General features: G+C 45.5%; 1 protein-coding gene, 1 long non-coding RNA gene and 1 pseudogene across 3 annotated transcripts; 1 reads left to right on the plus strand and 2 right to left on the minus strand.

The window, feature by feature from the left end:
- Positions 1-399: 399 nt before the first annotated feature.
- LOC100381398 (LOC100381721-like pseudogene) lies at positions 400-3,783 on the minus strand (annotated as a pseudogene). Its single transcript, NR_157272.1, has 2 exons — positions 3,018-3,783; positions 400-2,917 (listed from the first exon to the last, which is right to left on the minus strand). The product of NR_157272.1 is annotated as a protein-like pseudogene (transcript).
- A 182-nt stretch (positions 3,784-3,965) lies between these two features.
- On the minus strand, positions 3,966-4,485 carry LOC109945370 (uncharacterized). The gene is made up of 2 exons (XR_002268532.2): positions 4,364-4,485; positions 3,966-4,259 (listed from the first exon to the last, which is right to left on the minus strand). It is a non-coding gene; the product is annotated as an uncharacterized lncRNA (long non-coding RNA).
- Positions 4,486-6,814: 2,329 nt separating this feature from the next.
- On the plus strand, positions 6,815-19,334 carry LOC103649602 (RNA binding (RRM/RBD/RNP motifs) family protein). Its single transcript, XM_008675339.4, has 11 exons — positions 6,815-7,083; positions 10,599-10,724; positions 12,800-12,912; positions 13,078-13,258; positions 13,368-13,468; positions 14,198-14,281; positions 14,387-14,435; positions 14,507-14,598; positions 16,973-17,090; positions 17,250-17,326; positions 17,422-19,334. The coding sequence occupies exons 2-11, from the start codon at positions 10,632-10,634 to the stop codon at positions 19,061-19,063; spliced, it is 2,550 nt and encodes an 849-aa protein (XP_008673561.1). The 5' UTR covers positions 6,815-7,083; positions 10,599-10,631; the 3' UTR covers positions 19,064-19,334.
- The last annotated feature ends 2,650 nt before the right edge of the window (positions 19,335-21,984 follow it).

Raw genomic sequence — 21,984 nt, forward strand, 5'->3', positions numbered from 1 at the left:
GTGTGAGGTCCTGTCTGTCTATCTGGGGGGATTTCTTCGGTGCAGCGCGCGCGCGTTGTACTCCTCTGCGCGGCTGCTTTCTGCCTGCTCATCGGATCGCCCCAGATTTCAGAATATCATATCATGCGCCACGAATCCGAATCCGGGTGATGGAAGACGCATGTTGTAACAATTAATTTGCTGACGGGTGACGGCCTGCATGCCTTCATGCGAACACTCACGAAGAACATAGATTAGGGAAAGGAATTACAAAGTGATATTGCTAGGAGAGCTGACGGGTACCGGCCCTAGGCAGCTCTCCTAGCTCTAAGGGGTTACGAAGTGATATTACTAACACAAATAGAATCATGTCTGGTAGGCTCCAAAATGCAAGTAACAAAAGATACCATGCTAGATTGATTAATGATAATTATTGGAGCAAGAAAAAAGATACTTATCTACTAAGGTGAACATAAAAACATTTTTCTTCCATGTCATCTATATTTAGGTGAAAATACAAGTCAATTAACCATGCTTAGTAGAACCTATCAGCAAGCAGCCGCGCAGAGATTATGATTATCCATAATCTATTGAGGTCAATGATGCTGGATCCTTCCAGTTAGATAGCTATCATCTTCAGTCTTTTTCATCTCACTATAGTATTTTGAGGGTCCAGTTGCTCGCTTAACTCAATTCCAAGGTGTCAAAAATCTATTATTTTCCAAATTTTACTGAAACTTGTAATTTTTTGCATATGCCAGGAGGAGCTAGTGGCATTGGTCTGGAGACATCAAGAGTCTTCCGCTGAGAGGAGCCCATGTGGTCATCGCTGCTAGAAACACAGAAGCTGCATCAGAAGCAAGAAAGACCATCATGGAGAAGAACCCAACGGCACGTATTGATGTTCTGAAGCTAGACCTCAGCTCCCTCAAGTCTGTCAGGGCTTTTGTGGACCAGTTCAACTCGATCAAACTCCCTCTGAACATCCTGATGTAACCCTATTCACCTCTTGTTCATGCTTGTTTTTTATTTTCATATATATGAAAGTTTCCTTTGATTTCGTTGAATCTATCTCCAGCATATACGTATTATTACTTTTAGCGCTTGTTTTTTTTCATTCATATATATGAAAGTTTCCTTTGCTTGTTTTTTCTTTCATATATATGAAAGTTTCCGCCTATTTTAGCGCTTTCCTCTTTGCACTGGATCAAGGCTTGAGGGAATCCTTTTCTGTTCCACAGAAATAATGCAGGCGTCATGTTTTGCCCTTTTCAGCTGTCTAAAGACGGGGTCGAGATGCAGTTTGCGACAAATCATCTAGGTATTCTCTCACTGACAGCATGACTTGCTTGAAATTGTTTTTTTATCAGGACACTTTCTGCTTACCAATCTCCTCCTTGATACCATGAAGGCCACTGCCAAGTCTACGGGTATTGAGGGCCGCATTGTGAATTTGTCATCAGTCGCCCACCACCATACGTATCCGAAGGGAATTGACTTCGATAACCTCAATGATGAGAAAATGTATGTGCGTTTATGGTTCTGCTTTGTAGGAATTGTCTGTTGATTGAACTGCAAGTAATGATCTTTTATTAACTTGCAGATACAACGACAAAATGGCTTATGGACAGTCTAAGCTGGCGAACTTGCTGCATGCGAAGGAGCTCTCTAGAAGGCTGAAGGTATTTTTTTCAGGGTATCCTAATAGTATTATCCATGTCTGTTACTCTTTCGGGAAGGGTAGAAACCTGAAGAGAAACAATTTGTCCATCATGGCCCTAATGCTCTGTCCTGCTTCACTGTCATGACGCACTAACTATATAAGGGGCACCCAGTAAGCAATGGCCATTGCGAACTTTGGGATTTAGATAACTTCGGAACCTTTGGGATCTTGATACATATCAGTGTGACTTGCAGAGATGATATGATCTCGTTCCCTTTTACCTATGTATGAAAATCCATGGTTCTGATGCATGCCTACACTGGTTAAAACTCTGAAACCTACTCCTGGTTCTCAAATTATGTGCCATCCTTCAGGATTCTGCTCTTACACATTGTTAATGTTCGTAAACAGGAAGAAGGAGCAAACATCACAGTTAACAGTGTCCATCCTGGATTGATCATGACCAATTTGATGAGGCACTCCTTGTTCTCATGAGTATGCTCTCTTTTTATTTTTCCTTTTTTTCTCACATAGAATATATGTTCTCAGGCTCTAGCTAGGAACACTTATCTTCTGACAATGTTCTGAAGCACCTTGTTTCCTCTTGCAGAGGTGCTTTAGGTTGCCACTTACATACTGTGGAAGAATGTACCCCAGGTCTGGAGCCAGATCTTTGTATTTCATTTTTGTAGCCAATTCTTGTTCATAGCGACGTTATTATCTCGAAACTCGTGTTCTGAAATTTCGTGTATGCATTTCTTCAGGGAGCTGCGACTACTTGCTACGTAGGACTGAGCCCTCAACTCAAGGGAGTGACAGGAAAGTACTTTGCTGGCTGCAACGTGGAGAAGACGAGCAAACTGGCGAGGAGCGAGCGTCAAAGCAGCGACTATCACTGTCCCCAGCTCCATCAACAAACCCGCCACAACCACAGCCGCCACCACAGTCCCGAAGATTTCGAAGTCGCCCTCTTTCATTCAAGAGGTTGCCGAGGTGCTGTTCGGACTCACCAGGCAGTTGAGGAAATCGAGGTTGCCGAGGTGCTGTTCGGACTCACCAGGTAGTTCTCGTGCCCTCTTTGGCGAGAAACGGAGGGCTTGGAAACTCACAAGCTTCTTCCGAGCCGGGACGGTAGTGGAGGCTGACGCTGGAGAGATTGGCCGTGACAAAGGCCCGTTGAATCTGCAATCTGCGAGCCGTCTCCTGCGCCGGTGCTGCCTCCACTGGTTCCGCCGCCGGGGACAGGCCACTCATGCGAAGAACGTTTCGTTGAAGCTGTCAAGAGCACAAAAGCACAGCCAAGAATATCATCAGCCATCCGGATGAAACCGCCGGAGTGAAAACTCTGCTCTTTAAGCATGGTACGAGTGCCAACCGGAGCGGGGTTTCCTCGGGACAGGGACACCAATCATCTCGTCTACGGCCTTGGACACGATGGGATTGGAGTCGCCGCACTTCTACTGCATCTGGTGGTGCTGGCCGTGATGGTGGTTGTGATAACCCCCGCCACCGCTGCTACTACTGCTGTGGTGGCCACCGCTGGGTGGAGGTGGCGACGGCGAATGTGGCGTCGTGTTCGGTGACCGCCGCTGGTGGTGGTACCGTGGCGCGAGCTCCTGCTCGGCGGCGTCGTCTTCGTCGCTGAGGCTCTCGTCGAAGATATCGTCGTCGTCGTCCCGACTGGCGCAGCCACCCCCGCCGTTGAGCATGAGGCGCTCGCCCCGTCGGCGCTCGGAGCGAGGCGAGTCCCTGGGGCCCCCTCCGCCGTTGCTCCTGAGGCGCCTCCTCGGAGGCGGCGGAACGCCTCAGACCGACACCCCGCCCCTCCTGCCGTCCCAGATTCTGTCCATCTCAGATCTGAGACATGCGGCGCCGATAACCGGCAAACAACTGCCACCTCTCCGGAGATCCGAGGAGCAGCGCCTCGGTAGTCTGGCGAATCTAGCATCGAGCAAGGATTAGGAGGATGCCGGCGAGCTGGCGGCGCTGAGGATGGAAGCAGGGCTCTTCGAAGACGGGGGTGAGGGCGAGGGGTGCGCTGACGAGGGCGGGATACCCGACGGCGGGCATCACGGCGCGCCGGGGGAGGGGTGCCTGGCGCGGGCGGGATACCCGGCGGCGAGGGCGACGCGAGCGGGTGTGATTCGCGGGCAGGAGGAAGACGCGCGCGGGGGTCAAAGTCGCGGGCGGGGGCACGGTGCGGTGGTGGACGCCCTCCGTCCACCCTTAAGGATTAGTAGAGATAGTGCAAACTGCACTATTTATATAGATATAGTGGAGTCTGAAATAGGATAGGAGGAGGGATGAATAAGGCTGCAGCATATTAGCCTAAACGACACTGCATTCACTGTCCCTGAATGACCGAGTTCAGCAGTAGCAGGTCTAGAGACTACACATCGTGTCCAATAACATCACTATACAACATACAGCGCTGAAACAAGCTTTCAGCGTCCCTGAAAGTTACAATCCAGAACCAGCGACCGAATCAACCATCCACATAAATTCACGTGGCCCTGTTTCGTGCTGCTGCAAAACCTTTTGGGGGTCCAGAATCACCCGTCGCGGATCAGGTTCGCTGGCTCGCTCAAGACATACTTGGGCAGCTCGTACTTGGAGTCTTCAGTTTTCGACATTGGTCTTGCACAACAGGACGGTAAACAGAGTCGTGAAAATGTGTGTGTGTGTGTGGTGGTGGGGGGGGGGGGGCAAGTTCTTGCTCACCTCTCTCGTCGTAGCAGAGCGTCATGTCAGGGTTCGAGACGATGATTCCAGCACTGTCCACGATGGTTTGGGCAAGGGCTAGATCGGACTCTGCGGCAACCCTCAGAGCATCCCAGATCTCTGGACAGCGAGGCGGTGACTCGTTATAACACTGATGCATGCTAATTAGCAGTACGTCTCATAGTTAAACTCCTAATTTTTAAGGATAATGATTGGACAGGTCAAAACAAGCTCCGACCAGTTACTATCACGAAACTATATCGAAACATAAGAGAGGACGAAACCAACCAACGTTGTGAGAACCATGAAAAGCGCGCGCGCGCACACACACAAGAACTGGTTTGTTTCGCGCACACACAAGAACATAAGGAGTGGTGGAAGATGGAGTCCTGAAGGTGCGACCACAGGGAGCTATGGTGGCGGCGCCGCGTGACTGCACGGGCAGCGACATCATCCAGTAGCGTGTCGCCAAGGGCGCCGGCGGTGAGGCTTCGCTCGGGGGAGGAGGCGGTGGTTTGGTTCGTGTGATCTGGTTGGTTCCAAGTTCCAACCCACGGCGGCTTCGCGATGGAGGAGTAGACGGAGCACAGATTCATGATTTGAGGGGAGGGGGAGCTTCTCCACCGGTGACCCATCTGCACACGGGCCGGGGGGTGTTGATACGAGCAAGCATCTAAATGAATCGGAGTGGGACGACATGAGTTTACCTTGAAGGCTAGCACCGCATCCACCGCACTGGTACACAGGGGCGCCGGCCTCCTCGAGAACGCAGTGGCACCTCGGGCATCTCACACGGAGAACCGCTCTAGCATTTGGAATTTCCATGGGACATCCAGAGAATGGATGGAGGTGGAGCGTGCGGGCGTGGACCGAAGATGGTGCGGCGGCTGCAAGGAGGAAGGCGATGCTGCGTCTCGGCCTCTCGGGAGACCGATGCGAGGGGCCGCTTGCAGGGAGAGGTGGAGGGGGCCGCTAGGCAGGGAGAGCTGCAGAGAAAGACTCGAACTCTAGGCTGGGCCAGGGCCAGAGGCGTGCTGGGCATTCGACACGGGCCGCACCAAATAACATAGCCCACGCCGACCAAGCTGCACCAAATAACACGTGACCATGACTTGCAAATTTTAGTACCATACTGGCCAGCCAACAATTGTGGTACCGGCTTATAAGCTGTGCTGCTTCAGAGAAAGTAATTCTGCTTAAGTGCACTTGACGGTCTCTACTTCTAACATTTTTTGCGCGAGAGGACACGGAGCTGCAACGAAAAAATAACTGTCACGTGTGCCCATATGGTAGGGCATGCGGTGTGCAGAACATGGGAATGGAATAACTGTCACGTGGGATGGGTTTGCACGATGGGAATGGGTTTAGCCTAGCCGCGACGGGAAAAAAGAGACAGAGGCTGTCACGTGGGCCCACATGTGCAGGGCGTGTGTTGAGTGTGCAGATGGGAATGGGTTTCATGACGAAAATGGCAGAACACGGAAATGGCAGAACATGGGAATGGCAGACTACTCTTAGAGCCTTAATAAGTAGTAGAGATAGCATAAGTATAGTGTATATTTTTTTCATATAATTTAGAATAATACACAAATACATTACATATATAAATATATTAATTTAATTAATTTGTGTCTAAACGGGCCTTACTGCACTGATATGCCATCGTAGAGAAGCAGCCAAAGCCAAGCACAGCATAAATGGGAACAGGCTGCCAGAGCCCTTCTCTGCTATTCCGGTTCCAAACGCAAGCTGTGCGATCGAGACCACGAGGACGCCTTCTGCAAGGCTGCTGCATCCTGAAAGTATGCTGCTGATCAGAGTGCAAATCTCCCCCATCAATCCCGCTGTGCACGGGCCCGCCCCCGTATTAAACCCTCCAGTCTACGACTACGAGTCCAACACCCCGATCCGGGCCCACACCAAAGAGTGCCGCCGCGGCTGCGACCGCGAGCCGTCACTTTCCCCACCCCACCGCGTTATCCTATCCCCAGTATAGTTCAATGGAAGCCAGCCCACTGGCCCCAGTTGGCGGTTGCGTCTACGCACCCGAGCCCTCCCTCCCACTGACACAACCGGCCCCGGTTTCCAGTGGTTAGTAACCCCCATCCACGCCGCTTGCGTGCGGGTCTCTCACTTCCGAACGTGGATGCGATGCGCCCCGGAAAGGACGGGCCATCCCCTGTGGGCCACGCGTGTACGTACGAGCAGTCGGCCTCCCCGCGACCGACATGTGGTCCCTCCAGCCGACGGGCCCCACGCCCGCGCGAGGAGGGCATGAAGCAATGCGCATCGCCCAAAAGTACGCGGCCGCGTCAGATCATCTGAGAGCATCAAGAAAGGACCTGACGAACCGCACCTGCCCGGGCACCGACTAGCCCGAGCCACCGCGAGCTTGCCCCCACGCATATCCTAGACCCACGTGTCGGCGTGCCAGCGCGGGGGGCCGCGTATCTCGCTCCGTGAGCGCGGGTCCGGCCGGGGTGGTGAGTCGTGGTGCCAATTATTAAAGACTTCGCTTCGACTCGGGGGGAAAAACAAAAAGTCCAGGACGCCAAGGCTCTCTCCTCTCAGTTTTTATTGGGTGAAGAGGGGCCGGAGCGGCGGAGGGGGATAGGGGGGCCGGAGCCGAGCGGCGGAGTTTCTGGAGGTAGACGACGCAGGAGCTCGAAACCCTAATCCTGAGGCTGCCCGCGGCGGCGATCGCCTCCTCTTCCTTGGACGTGAGTTCCCTCCACCCGCTCCGATCGCAAACCGCCCCCGTTTCGCCTCGCGCTAGGGCCTAGGGCTTTCCGGTCCTGGCAATGTAGGGCTCCGGGGGGCATTTGGCCGCGGTTTTACGGTGTTTCGGTGCGTTTCATCGGCGGCCTCGCTGTTTTCCAGCACCGCGTGGTGGCTGATTGCTATAACCTCTAGGGCTTTGTTGTGGCGGGCAGGGGTTTTGGTGATTATTTTTTTGTGTGCGAGGTTTGGGTTTTCAGTTTTCACCCCACCGCTTGGCCGTGGCCGCGATCACTCCTGCGGACTTGATGGCGGTGGAATGCTTTGGCGGCTACTCCCTTTTCTGGTGTTTATTTCACTATTTAGGGCTAGTACGGGAGTCGGCTTTGGCTGCAATATCTGCGAATTTATTAGGCTTGTCTGTTGTTAATCAGCTATTGTTTTGTTTTGTCTGCAAATTGATGCTTCTCAGTGAGAATGTCTCGGTTGTCTTGAGTTTTGGTATTTTAGTGAGAGGTTTTCGTGGGATTGGTAACTGCTATTCCTTTTTACTATCTGATAAGTCTGTGACTCGGCCACTCGGGGGTATTGAAGAGTAATTTAATTTGAGTGTAAGATTACTTGTTTTTTGTCATTACTTAACTCGCATTACGGTCTGGTTAAGAGATCGTTACTAGGTTTTAGAGCTTCAGACCTCCAGTTTAGGTGTACTTTTGCTGCATGCACCTCTCAGAGTTCAGGATTTGCATGTGGACCCCTGATTTTGTTGAGGGCTCGATGGTAGATAAGCATGCGTCATTTTTTTAGTCAACGCAGCCTACAAAGTTCTGGAACTTAATGTGCTGTGTAGGAGATTCTGTGAGCGGGAAAGTACAACACACAACTAGCGCATTTGGATTATGGTTTGTACCCATGTGGCCATGTGCACTATGATGATGTAGCCTAGTGCATCTTCCGTTCAGGCTTCTGGAGCTCAGGAACTGATGCTGTACTGCCATTAATAGTCCGATCAACAAAATTCTATTGGTGCCAGCTAACAAATAGAAGCGTTCTGTGTGTACTGATTTTGGTACACAGTAGAAATTGCTCGTTTGATTTATTGATGGAATGTAGTGCAGAGATGATTTGGCGCAATATTTCCCTTGGCGTGATAATGATTACGTCAAGAATAGATACATGTGACATGTTGATTCTAACAGTACAACAACTTGTTAGTTTTCATAGTTGCTGACTAAGAGCATGTTTGGTTCGCTGCTTAACTTGCCACACTTTGCCTGACTTTTCTGTCTAAGGTTAGTTCTTCAATTCGGACGACTAACCTTAGGAGCAAACTGTGGCACAGTTAGCCACGAACCAAACAAGCCCTAAATATTTGCTTTCCTTTGAAGAAAACATCCCAGGCTTTGTACAAGCAAGCAATATGTGAATAACTACGATTATTTGAAGCAAGCTTCTATTAGGAAGTATGGTTCCTAGGAGTGGCGGATGCATGACAAAATTCTAGGTGGGGCAACACCGTAAGAGAAAAATCACTAGACTAGACCACTTATAAAAGTAGCTTCATGATAATAACGTGAAGGTTAGGTGATAATACTAGGAGTGTTTCAAAATGACATGAATACCGGAAAACCTTTTTGGCTGTCCTAGGGGAGAGCCGGAGAGGGGAAAGCAACGGGCCAGTGAGGGAGGGGGTGGGGTGGGGCGGAGCGGCCACATCGGCGAGTCTGACGCGAGATGGCGACAATGAGGCAACAGCTTGCAGTCTGACGGGTGTGTTGGTACCGCAGTGAGATAGCGAGGGCCGGTGGTATTGTGGTGCCAAGGCAGGATGCCACCGACAGGCTGTCCGCTAGGGATGAAAACGGACGGAGACGGACGGAAAACCCCTCTCCCGTTTCCATATCCGTATTTTATCATCGGAAACAGGATCGGGTCTGGAATAGTCGGGAACGGAAACGGGAGCGGGATAAACGGAATTGCGAAAACGAACAGAAACGGAAATACTAACGGAAACTCATAATTTAATAAAAATAGAAATGTTATTGATGTCAGTTTAACTAGTGATTGATTGGCAGAATAATAACATAAAACAAATAGATATAGAGAGGCAACATTCTATTATTGTTTGGTTGCTAAATGTGTACATTTAGCTACAACCGATGTTGTTTAAGACTTTAGATCACTTGCCATTTGAAAAGAGCTAGTGATTACAATGGCCAATTGTGCTATAATTTGTCACATAAATACACGAGGATTTAGTTTATATACTAATGCATATTAGGCTCGTCCCATATTTGTCAAATACGGAATAAATACGGGTTCAATCCGAAAAAAAAACGGGATCCCGCAAAAACGGACGAGATAAGCCCTCTCCCGTTTCCGTCCCGTTTCCATATTTTTCCGTAAATACGGAAACGATCGGGTCAAATGTAGAAAACGGTACGGATCGGGACGAGATTTTTCCGTCCGTTTTCAACCCTATGTCCGCCCACTAGTGCGGACTAAGAGTCAAAGCAGTGTCACTGCATGCGGGGTCCTGACGATGCGACGAGCTGATGAGTGACGTGGAGGCTAGGTGGGACTGGCAGCTGGCGGGTTAAGTCACCCACTAACCGATCAGTCAATTACCAAAGGAGCAAGCGAGCCACGAGCCCACGAGTGGGCTAGCCGCTAGGGGAGGGAATCAAACAACTTGGGTGGGAAGTGGGCTGAGTAGTGGAGCACTAAAAAAGTTAATCATTAGATTTGGCCACCTATATATAATAGCTCTTGTTTTATTTTGATGTATATTTAAATCTAGGTATAAGAGTTTATAAAAAAAGGTGGGGCCATGGCCCACCTTGCCTACCCCTTGCGGCGGCCCCTGCTTTATAGTGTCTTACTTATGGAATATTCCAATTTATAGACAAAACATACTCAGGATATTTGATATTATTATGGATGGAAAAAGAGCGCTTCTTGGTAGAACAGACAGTTTATTACTATACCAAAGTTATGCCTAGCTTTAATAGTTAACTGGCATATTAAAAGCTATATTGTCATATTCCCAGATTAAACTGACATAGGTTGTTTGTGTTCGGAGGTGCTGGCGTTTAATAAGTCATAGTTTTCTTTAGCTGTTTTAATAAAAGCTCTTCTAATTTGTTGTTTTCTGGTAATGAAATTAGGTTCTACTTCTACCGATGTGGAAAAAAACTTGGTTAAATTGTGTGTTTTTGCAAGGATACTTTACTAAGGGATCCTCACGTGGTTACTCACAAATGTTACGCTTAACTTCTTGTCATTTCATAATTTTATTCAGCTATTCTTAACAATGCCTTTGACATATCTGAAACAAAGCCAATGATGCCTGCTGAAGTGGTAGATGCATTGCTATGTCAACCGAGCTTCATATTCTGCAACATCTCTACATTCTGCAACATCTCTAAGATGGTGTTTAGATTAATCATGTTCTGAAACTGTACATCCTTATGCTGTATCATATTCTGGTAAGATAACTCTTTTTTTCTATTTTCAGTTATCTTGCTTCAACTATTAAGGCGGAGTCACCATGAACGACCAAACTAATGAAAAATGTCCACTTTGCTTGAACAAGATGGATTTGACAGATAAACAACTGAAGCCATGTAAATGTGGATATGAGGTGAACATCCAAGGCTTGACTGCTTGAGTACCATTGTGGTGTGCACACATTGTTTTTTGTTTTTTCCATGCTCTTTATTTATTTGGATGTATTTCATACCTTATGTTTGCTAAGCCTTTTCTCAATAATTGTAAAAATACATTATTATACAACAATTATTTTATATGATTATATTTTCATTTCTCATGCTAAAAGATGGGTAATAAATACCTGTAATTTTGTGTTCTCTACCTTTTGTTTGCTATGACTTTTCTCAATAATTGTAAAAATACATTATTATACAACAATTATTTTATATGATTATATTTTCATTTGTCACGCGAAAAGATGGGTAATAAATACCTTTAGTTATGTGTTCTCTTTGAAGGAAACGGTGATGCCTAAGAGGGGGGTGGTTGAATTAGGACCTCTAATAACTCTCTCTAAACTAGGCCACAAATAAATCACTAGAACAAAACCTATGCAAATAAACAGTCTAGAATGTGCAAACTAGGTTGTATCTAAGTGTTGCTATCTCTACCGCAAAAACTAAGTTTCAATCCTAAATATTCTAAATAGAAAGAGGAGATTGAAACTTAATTACTCAATATAAATGCGGAAGGTAAAGATCAAGGTAGAGATGCAAACTCTCGTGGATGACGCCGGTATTTTTACCGAGGTATTCGGAACCACGCAAGGTCCCGACTAATCCTCGTTGGTACCCATGCACAAAGGGTAGCCCACGTGAGGGCCAAACACCACAGTCGAGTAACTCCGTAGAGAGCCGTGGGCCTTCTCCACGCGCAAATGGTGCTCCGCTTCTGGCTCCTCTCGACGCTCCCCGTCGTCTCCACTATCGAGCTTCCGGATGAAACGTCGCAGGCCTCATTCCCTTCAGTACACGGTGGCGGCCGTGACACAAACTCGGTTGTCACAGTCTCGCAAGACTCTCGCCCCACTCGATACAATTACAACGGCTCGCACAAGAGTTGAGGGATTTTGTGGGTTTTTCTAAACTCACTCAACTAACTAGGATTCACCTAAAGCAAGCGCATAAGCGGTCTAACTAACCTAATCACTTCGCAAAACATCTACACTAACCACTGAGTGATTTTATTAAGCACTTGGGTGTTTGAGCACTTGGAAATGTCTACAACATGTATTGATATGTTGCTTGGGCTCCCACACCTTCAAATGGCCGGTTGGTGGAGTATTTATAACCTCCCCCACAATTCTAGCCGTTGGACAGAAAGCTGACTGCTCTGTCGTCGGGCGCACCGGACAGTCTGGTGCCCTGGCCACGTCAGCCGACCGTTGGTGTCTGTAGCAGTCGACCGTTGGATCCGACCGTTACCCAGACTGTCTGGTGCACACCGGACATTCCGGTGCTACAGCCCCAGAGTCCCTAGTTGTGGGCTCTCTGCACAGACTTCCCGGTGTCACACCGGACAAGTACTGTTCACTGTCTGGTGCGCCACCAGAGCGCTGACTGACTACCCTCTTCATGGATTTCTTCACTGTTTATTTTGGGCTTCTTTTGTTCTTGAGCCTTGGACTTTTACGCATCTTTTATGTCTTCTTTTGAGGTGTTGCATCCTCAGTGCCTCAATCCAATCCTCTTCGCATCCTATGAACTATAAACACAAACACTAGCAAACACATTATTACACAGGTTATGTTGATCATCAAACACCAAAATCACTTAGCCAAATGGGCCGGGGTCCATTTTCCTTACACTCTTTATGGTTTGTGAAGCTTATTTTGTATTTTTCAAAAAACGGGAAAGACCAAGAGATGTCATTATTACACTTTTTTTTGGAAATATTGCTGATGTAGTATATTTTAAGAATTTGACAGTAAGAGTCTGAACATCATATGTTTTGCTGTAGCATCGAGAAGTATCTGTAGTATTCTATTTTGGATAACATGGCCCAGTGAGTGAAATAAATTAAATGCTTCTTCCATTTGTACCTTCATGATTCAGTATTGTGCTTTTAGTAAATCATAGTTTAGTTAAATATGTACAGCTCAGATGATGGCTTTTCTTGTCTTTCTTGTTAAGTTAGTGTATTTATAATCATCATTTTTCTTGGTAGATATGTCTTTGGTGTTGGCATCGTATAATTGATGAATCTGGCGGGAGGTGCCCTGGATGCCGTTCTGTATATAACAAGGATAAGATCTTGGAGACAAGCGCCAGGAACCAAATGCATGTGCTTTATCTCTAAGATTCAATGTTTTTATCAGTAAAAAATCCACTGCACTATATGCACATTTTCATTTCTCGACGCTAACTCATCAAACTTCTTATTACGAAATGCAATAATAATTGATTTACTTGAATTTTCTCTACCTTATTTTCCCAAATGTGCAGTTTAAAGGAACTTTGTGCTGATAAGTCCAACTATCAAAAAGAACAAGTCAAGTCTCATAAGCAAACATCTGCAAAAGTTCAGTTGGGACAGTCAGAACCAAAAGATCCAAATAGCATTCGTGTGATTCAACGGAAGCTTGTCTATATTGTTGGTATGCCAACTGAGTTCGCCAGCGAGAAGGTAAATGCTTTGCACCGAGAGTGCAAGCATTATGACCCTGGTTCTTTATTTCCTCTTTAAGATCTCTTGATGCACCAAGGTAAATGCTAACTGTATGCTACTCATGCAGTTGCTGAGACAGAAGAGTTTCCTTGGACAATATGGAAAGATAGAAAACATTATCATTGATAATGTTGGAGCTAACCAACAGGTTCCTGACTCTGGACGTGTGTAAGTGATTTGGATATACAAAGTCGGGATCAGTAATATGGTCACCACTGTATGAGAAGTTTCGATATTTGACATCCAATTCGCTTACCTCACTTCTTTTAACCCTCAATTCATGCGCCTTACGATATTTAACCCTGTGGCTGTGAATTCTTTTGATTCAAAGTTTTGCTATCTTTTCTTCTCTTTTTCCAGGCCACATGAAATGACCAAACGGCCATGATCATCCATGATCGTCAGGGAGGGAACGATAGGGGCAGTTTGGTCATTGCATATGGCTGGGAAGAAGTAAAGAAAATAGAAAAGGGACAGAAAAGAGAGAAAACCCTTGAATCGAAAAGAATTTGCAGCCACATGGTTAATTATCGAAAGACGCACGAATTGAGGGTTAAAAGAAGTCAGACGCGTGGATTGGATGTCAAATATCGAAATTTCTCCTATTATATAGGTAGAATTCTTCATATCTTGCTGCTATGGCCACAAACAAAAGTTGCACACTTTGGAAATTTGCTTCCATGCCCTTCTGTTTTGTAATGACGCGGGCAAAATACTTTCGTTTGTGACATTTGATATGATTTTGCTGCAGGGATTGCAGTTCTAATTTTTCTTGTTGATCCCTACTAGATACATTTTGTACAGAGCAGAAATTACTCTTAGCAAACTTAATTATTTATAGTATGTTTGAGATCAGATGCTTATTTATTGTGTAACTCTTTGCACACATCTCTTTAGATATGTTACATTTGCAAAAGAAGTAGAAGCTATCAGATGCATACAGGCAGTTGATGGTTATTCCTTGGATGGTCGACCTTTGAAGTAAGTTGGCGCTATATATACTGTGATTCGACTTAAATGAACCATCATCCATTTTGTTATGTCTTTCTAATGGTATGGCTTGCACTTTTTATGCTTACCATATAGAGCAACCTTTGGTGTGACAAGATATTGTCATATATGGCTCAGCAATAAGGTATGTCTTATATACTCAATTCCTTGGAGCCATTGGCTTCTTTTCTGATAACTGGTTGTGCGTTGGCTCAGGACTGCTACAAGCCAAACTGTTCGTATGTGCATTATAAAGCCCCAGCAGAAGAAATTTGTACAAAAGATGATGTTTCTGTGGTGTGTGCAAGGTATATTTTTTTAGTACTAACATTTTATTATGTACTAGTACAATGTCTGCATGTTGCGATGGCATAATAATAAATTAAATCAACATAGATTTTCTCTTCTAGTTTTGTTTTGATTTCCCCCTTACTATCAGGAGCAAAAAAAAAAATCTCACCCATCTATCCAATCCAGTCGACAGACTTCTCAAGTCTGCCACACAACTACATGGCCGTGGGCCGCCTACCCAATCAAGGACCACATGTCCAGGCAATAGCAAAACTCCAGCCACAAATTGAACTAAAGAATAATCCTTGCATGACCACTTCGATCACATCACGAGCCAAGCATTATTCCCAAGATGTAGGTTCGTTTCTAAAAAAAAGCATAGCAGGATGCAAGAGAATGAAATAATTAGAGTAACAATATAATCACCTAGGGAATCGAGACCATCTCTGATGACATTCCTCCAACCACCCAACGCATTGCGGCATCCTCGCTCTTCATCTCCCAGCAGCCGCAAGCATGGGCAGGATGCAAGAAACTAAATTAATTAGAGTAACAGTATAATCACCTAGGGAAGCGAGACCATCTCTGATGACGTTCCTCCAGCCACCCAACACATTACGGCATCCTCACTCCATCTCCCGGCAGCCGCAAGCGCTTCCGCGCTCCCATCTGATGCAAGCGCGCAAGCGCTCCTGGCAGCCGCGCACCCGTGCCGCCTACTCGTGCACCTCTGCTCGCTCATGCGGAGGTGCTCTACTCGAAACAAGTGCTCTCTTCTTCCTTCTTGGTAATCTCCCTGAGCAGGTCCTCCTTCTGCGCGGTGGCCATGGCCGCCGCCGTCTCTAATCGCCTTGTCGTTGCAATCGCGAGGAAGGCGGATGAGACAGGAGAGGGTTTTGAAGTGGTGAGATGGCCTGAGCGAGGGAGCAAAAATGGCAAGAAAAATAGAACCTGAGTGAGGGAGCAAAAATGGCAAGAAAAAATGGCTCTAATCTCATGTGCCTGCAGCGCCACCATCTGAGATGAGTTTATCGAGTGGGGAGTCAACGAATGACGTTTTTTTCTTCTGATAAGACTTATCCAGGTGGCAGCGTCATTATCCCTCTCTGCTTGTTAGGCGAGATGCGGTGGAGAGGAACAAACCTATGCGCTTCGCGCGTGACGCACGGCGACGGTGGAAACTGGTGCTTTATATAGTTTTTTCTTTGCAAAAGTCGACAATGGTGGAAACCGTGGAAATTAGTTGCTTTATATAGTTTTATTATTATTTATTATTATGTAATACAAGTAGTCATTGTGAATCCGCATTTAATGGACAAAAGGCTGAAAGCAATGTAATTATTAGTTAGTGGAAGGGCAATATAAAGGGTCAGGTCAGTTATGATTAACATAGTAATTGATATCAGGATACCATACATATCTAGACTATTGGATTCAACACTAGAGTACTTAGTAGATTGTTGAGATACATGCATTGAATATGTCAACCTCTTTATTTGACCTATATTTGTTGTTGATTAGTAGCAAATACTTAGCATAATTAAATTGGGACAACCACACTTATTCACTGGCATCTAGAGATTTTAATATCTTAAAAGACACACTTATGTTGTTTTCTTAATCTCCCCTTTTGGGATATCAAAACTTCTTGATACGCTTAGGATAATAGGCTGATTCAAAGATACCCTTATATTTCATATAAGGGTGTCTAACTGCGAACAAGCAGCAGGCGTTATAATATGATGAATGTAAAACATCAAGTACCACATGTTTTGCTCAAACTAAAGCAAAACAACAAGAAGAGAAAGGGTCATCCAACTGGTTGATGTTAACACTTGTTATTGCATTACCTGGATTATCTATATGCTGGTTAGGTTGCAGATTTGAACAGCACTTATTGCATAAATGCCCATCATGTTTCTACAAAGTATTAGACTTTCATATACCTCTTTTGTCTGTCATATCTTATATCTATTAAAACCCTTTGCTGGGGCCAACCGAGTATGAAGATGAGCAGTCCAGCTGAACCTGTAGCACTAATGACTTGGTAAGATCGTTCGAGAAAAAAATGACCTTCATAGGATTCTTTGTGCAGCAGGTGTCATTAATTTGGACTCTTTGAGATTTGTGTTGCCTTGACAGCTCCTGATGATGCAGTTAGCATGTCTGAACTGAATTCTTCAGTTCTGCCATGTAGCATAATTAGCTGAATCTGGACTTTTGAAAAGATGAAGTTGTACTACAAACTCATTTAAATTCAATGTTCCTATGCTCAATTTGGATTGATAGATGCTAGGTTGCACAGGAACCTTGGGGTCAAATGATATATGAATTCATGGAAACCATCCACATAAATATGTTAATATCACCTTTGTTTCTTTCTGAGGTCAGGCTGCAGCACTCCATGGGAATGAGTACCAAGTGTCTCCAACATCGTTCGGGACGTACTTTGCCCCCTCCATGTGACTGCAGTTCAAGAAATACAACTGCCAGTGGAATCTCCAAAGATGTAAGGATCACAATGTCATTAACATTTGTCTTGTGGTTATGTTTTCGTATACAACTTTATGGTTTTGCTGCAAAGGGATAGAAAAAATGTGTTTTGTTTATAGTTTGTATGCATTTACTTGCCCATTGTTGTACTAACTGGGATTCCTTTTATGCCAAGATTTGCATCAATGATGACAGATTACTACCCAATGGTGCTATCAAGTATACTAGTTTACCATCAGTCACCACTCCACGGTAAATGCTTTTGTTGCCAGGGCCAGATCCTGATGTATATTAGCCTTCAGTGCTTCACCAATAAGTGATGACCACCCTTCTTTTTTGTGTTGCAGGGACTCAAGCCTTTCTTCTGGCAGTCCTCCATCGCCGGCAAGTATTGTTCTTCATCAAAGGAATGACCATGAGAGATTACACAATAATCAGCAAAATTTGTCTGACCTCAAACCTCAAAGGTACATACCACCTGGAGGGCGTAACTGTTCAAGTGAAATGACTACATCAGTAAAGCATATGCAGCCTATTGAGGGTGCTTGGTTGCACAGCTCATCAAATGAGCATTTGGGCTCCAATAACGACAAATCTCAAGCATCTTCACAGTTAGGAAACGATAATTCAAATCCCAAGCAAATTACTTCAGCAGAAAATGGAACATCTGACACCGTGCAGCAAAAGCCACAGTATGCTGATGTAGTTTCTCAAGGACAAGTTGCACCAGTGCGGCGTCTTACTGTACTTAACAGGCCGTCAATTGCTTCTAGCGATACTAGGCCTAAAGCAACAGGACAAGTTGTCAATGGTACTTCAACAAGCTTCACAAAACTTACTTTGGTTCAAAAGGCACAAGGGAGCTGCATTACAATTCCTAGAAACCATCCAGTTCCCCAGATCCCAGAGGAACCTGCGCATCTGTTCGCTTCAGCTAGTGTTAAATCTCATGCTGGAGTAGAGATAATGAATGAATGCTCAGATATCAAAGAAAAGATAGTTCTTGGAGGTTATAAGCAACTACCAGAGAGCACTGTGTCACACAGATTGACTGCATCACAGAATATGAGCAGCGGAACTCTTCCCAGTAATCTTTCTGCATCTTATGCCAAAACTCAAGGATCTGCTGGATCACACAATCTTTCAGATTTGAACATGAAGCTTGTAGCAAAGAATCGATCACAGCTGGTAAATCAACAAAATGCACCAGTTTCAGTTTCTAATACAGGTATAGCAAGAGCAAGTTTCTGCTGCAGCACTCTTAATAAGAATGCATCGTTGTCTGATGGTGATAGCTCGCACAATAGGCGCTGGGACACAATTCGGTCTGGTCATATTGTTTCCTCTCATTCTTCAGATAGCACTATGCTATCAAGACCAGCCAGTGCAGTATCATCCACTGATGTGGCATCTCTGCATAGAAAGGAAAGGAGACAAGCTTGTCCTCCTGGATTTGAGAAGCCTCATCTGTACTCCGGTTCAGGCAAAGCTTGCTCTGGACATTGCTCTGCACCTGATGCCCTGGTACAAGATTGTGGTATTCCAGATCAACAAGACTTTACTAGCTTGACTACAGATTGCCTGAAAGATGATGGAGATGTCACACAAAATCTAAGCATGAACATCTCTTCACCACCCAGTTTGACCGATACCAACCGGAACTGGAGTCAGAGTCACAGACAGTTTCCAGGCACCCTCTTTGGTTGGTCAAATGACCCTCAGTATTCATTTTACCCTGGTGGCTCGTCACATCCACGTCAAGAGGCTGAAAATTGGGATGGAACTTCCACTAGTTACATGGCTACTGCTACTGGGGGATACAAAGTATTTTCCCAGGGAACAACTTCAGACATGAGGGGTGGTATGGCAGGCACATTGCTCCAACAGCCAATAATGTCAACTCATGATAGATGGACTGATGGAAGCAGCGATTCTGGAAGGAACTGCCCTCAGGTTGACATTTCGTACCGCATGTACAGCCTATTCTAGCACCAGGGCGAGAGGTCTGCTTCCTAGACCCTAACAACAGACATGTACAAGTCATACCTTCTAACCTAGTAGATGCCAAGATGATGGATGGTGGCGAAAATGGTGTCAGGGAGTGCTTCGTGTTTGTTGCTAAAGCTTGTAAAGATCAAACATGGAGGAGCTTCATGTACAAAGACTGCAGGGGTGGGTATTTGGTTTAACATTTGGTAAACAGTCATTCTTTCACGCATTTGCTTTGCCTTTGCTTGGGTGAAATGTGAATTTGCGCTCTCGGACCGGGTACCAGGTGGGTGCCGGGCGCTTCTCGTTTCCTTGTCCTCTTTTTTTGTTTTTGCCCCCACGCTTTCAGTATAGCATGTTCCATACAGTTCAATGTTTTTGTGATGGAATTTATTCGTCCATTAGCGAACAATGCGAGCCGTTGCTTTCACGAGCACAAAGATCCCTCGCCCCAAGGAAGGACGAGGGTACTGCTGCACACTTGGCTAGAAAAAGTGAAGTGATGCTTGCCTTTAATCTACCGCATATCTTTTAGGTTCCTTTTGGTTGGTCAACCAGGCCAGGAATCATGGCCTTTCATTAGCCAATTGCTTTGCAAAGAGAGCACCTTTCGGCGACAGAATCGCTGTTCTTCAATTGAAGTGAAACGGTAAGAGCTAACAAGCTCTCAGTAAGAAAATAGTACAGTATTAGTCAGATTCACTGTAAAATACACCTCAACCTTCGGTCCTCCAGTAGCAAATAGAGATGCTGCTGTACACTATTTGTGTCTTCAAAGAAAAGGGCACAATGCAAATACCATAGCCTTGCAACGGAATTTCCAGCGCTGCACGAAACGTATCCTGAAAAAAAAAATCGAAATATCTTGATAATGTATGTACTGCATTCGGAAGGACCTGCGTCCAAGTCAAACGTGGCATGATGCAGCGCAATGGGTACAACAGGACTAGTTTGACATGCTGTTCGCTTGCTGGTGCAACTCAAGTCCAAGTTCGTTTTTTTTTGTATTGAAGAAAGAAAGAAAAAAAACACAAGAGACCACAGTGGCAAGGCTAAGCATACTTTGCTTCTGAGTTCTGACGCAAAGCAAGTTCTCGAACATAGTACGGCGCTATGGTTCCCAGCTTGCATTTTTTTGTAGCTCTGAAGAAAATGGAAGCTTCCTGGAGGCCCAAACTCTGACCGCACGGAGCACGGCAGGGTTGTGCCATTTTTTTCTGCATTTCAGCTCTTTCTTATAAAAAAACCCCTTTACAATGTTTGGTAGGATTAAAACCGCGTTTGAATCTTAAAGTCAATGGTATGGCCTACGGCACCGGTACTACATGGCTCGGTGTTATAGGTCGTAGGCACCCTCAGGTTTGGTCGTTTTGGTCATCAGGAGCCAAGGAGAAGGTCTTGCACGGTGCACCACCCTTGCGGTTGCCCACCACGGTAAAATTTGGCGAAATTCGCGGGGGGGAACGTGACAGCACAAATCCTCCTTGTACGACTGCCTTGGATTCCACGGCTGTACCAATTGCAATTGGTCTTTGTTTACCTCTCTCTCTCTCGTCCAGTAGCTGGTGGTCTGTGGATGAAAATGAAACAGCTGTTCATTTATCATTACTCCTATATAAATACGACATATTCACCGTTGTCTAACCACCAGTAATAAACCACCTGATCAACACTAACTAAACTGTCCCTGCGCGGCCGGATGCGCTGTCAAAACTGGAGTCATGTGAGAACGGGAGAAAATGGCCAGGAATTGGTCCGATTCCGTCCAAGACGGGGCATCGGTTTTGACGCTTGTTGAATTTCTTGTTCCACCATGCACCAGGTAGCGTTGCGTGCGTTTCTGCCTCTGGTTTCCAGTGCCGTTGTGGCACCAGCCCCAGCTTTCCAAAAAAAAAAAACCAGCTTCCGTTACTATAAACTAAATTTCCAACAAAAAAACCAGCAGCGTTAAATAAATGCGCTATCGAACTATATTCCTACCAAATGTATTCCTGGAGAATTCGATAAAATTATTTTGATGCTATAGTTGCTTGTATTTTTTTCGATAAGGTTGAAGAAATATTATCACAAAATGGCAAAACATACAGTAAAAATACATCTTCGATGAAAACAAATGACAGCTAAATGAAAATGCTCCCCCCCAAAGTTCTTACAAAAAATGCAAAACATAACCTATAGCAAACATTAAGGTACAACTGCGAGATATCGAATTGAGTGAGAAGAGCGTCCTCGTTTGTATTTCAAGAAAGATGCACTATCCATCTGATTGGTTACCCGTACCATTCCATCCTGAATCGTTGCGTGCGTTGACTTTGGTTGAGCGTCTGTTTGGTTGTCTGTGCGCGAGGAACGGTGGCTGCATGAGTGGATACAAAATAAGTTATTCTGATGTCGCCAGAAATGGCCGTACCTGGCCGGCCAGGCTCGCGTGGGACAGGGTGTGCGTTCGCAGTAAACCAATCAAGCGCTATCTGAACAAGGTGGACGTACGCGACAGTCGTGCAAATCAATGAATCCATAACAACTTAACAAGCAGGTGGATGCCAAGGCTATGCAGGTTGACACTGTGGTTGTGCAAGTCGATGACCTCACGAAGAAGGTGGATGCCATGCCAAAGAATCTCAATAAGTGATGATATGTAGGCAAACAACACAGTGATGATGTATCTACTAGGGTTGTGATAACTTTTGGGTAGCTAGCAGATGAGTATATTATGATATGTAGCTGATGTATGGACATCAACTAATGGCACTCCTGATGTGTGGACACATAAATCTTTCTATCTTGAGATGCATATATCTATATATTAGATACCTTCTATTATTTGGTTTAGTTTCTCGGTACAGAAAGATTTTTGTTTGTTGTACCTTATCATTGTTAGGATGTAGAGAAATAATACCTTTATTTGTTGTATAGTAGAA

This window comes from Zea mays, chromosome 3 (genome assembly GCF_902167145.1).
Source record: "Zea mays cultivar B73 chromosome 3, Zm-B73-REFERENCE-NAM-5.0, whole genome shotgun sequence".
Lineage (NCBI taxonomy): Eukaryota > Viridiplantae > Streptophyta > Magnoliopsida > Poales > Poaceae > Zea > Zea mays.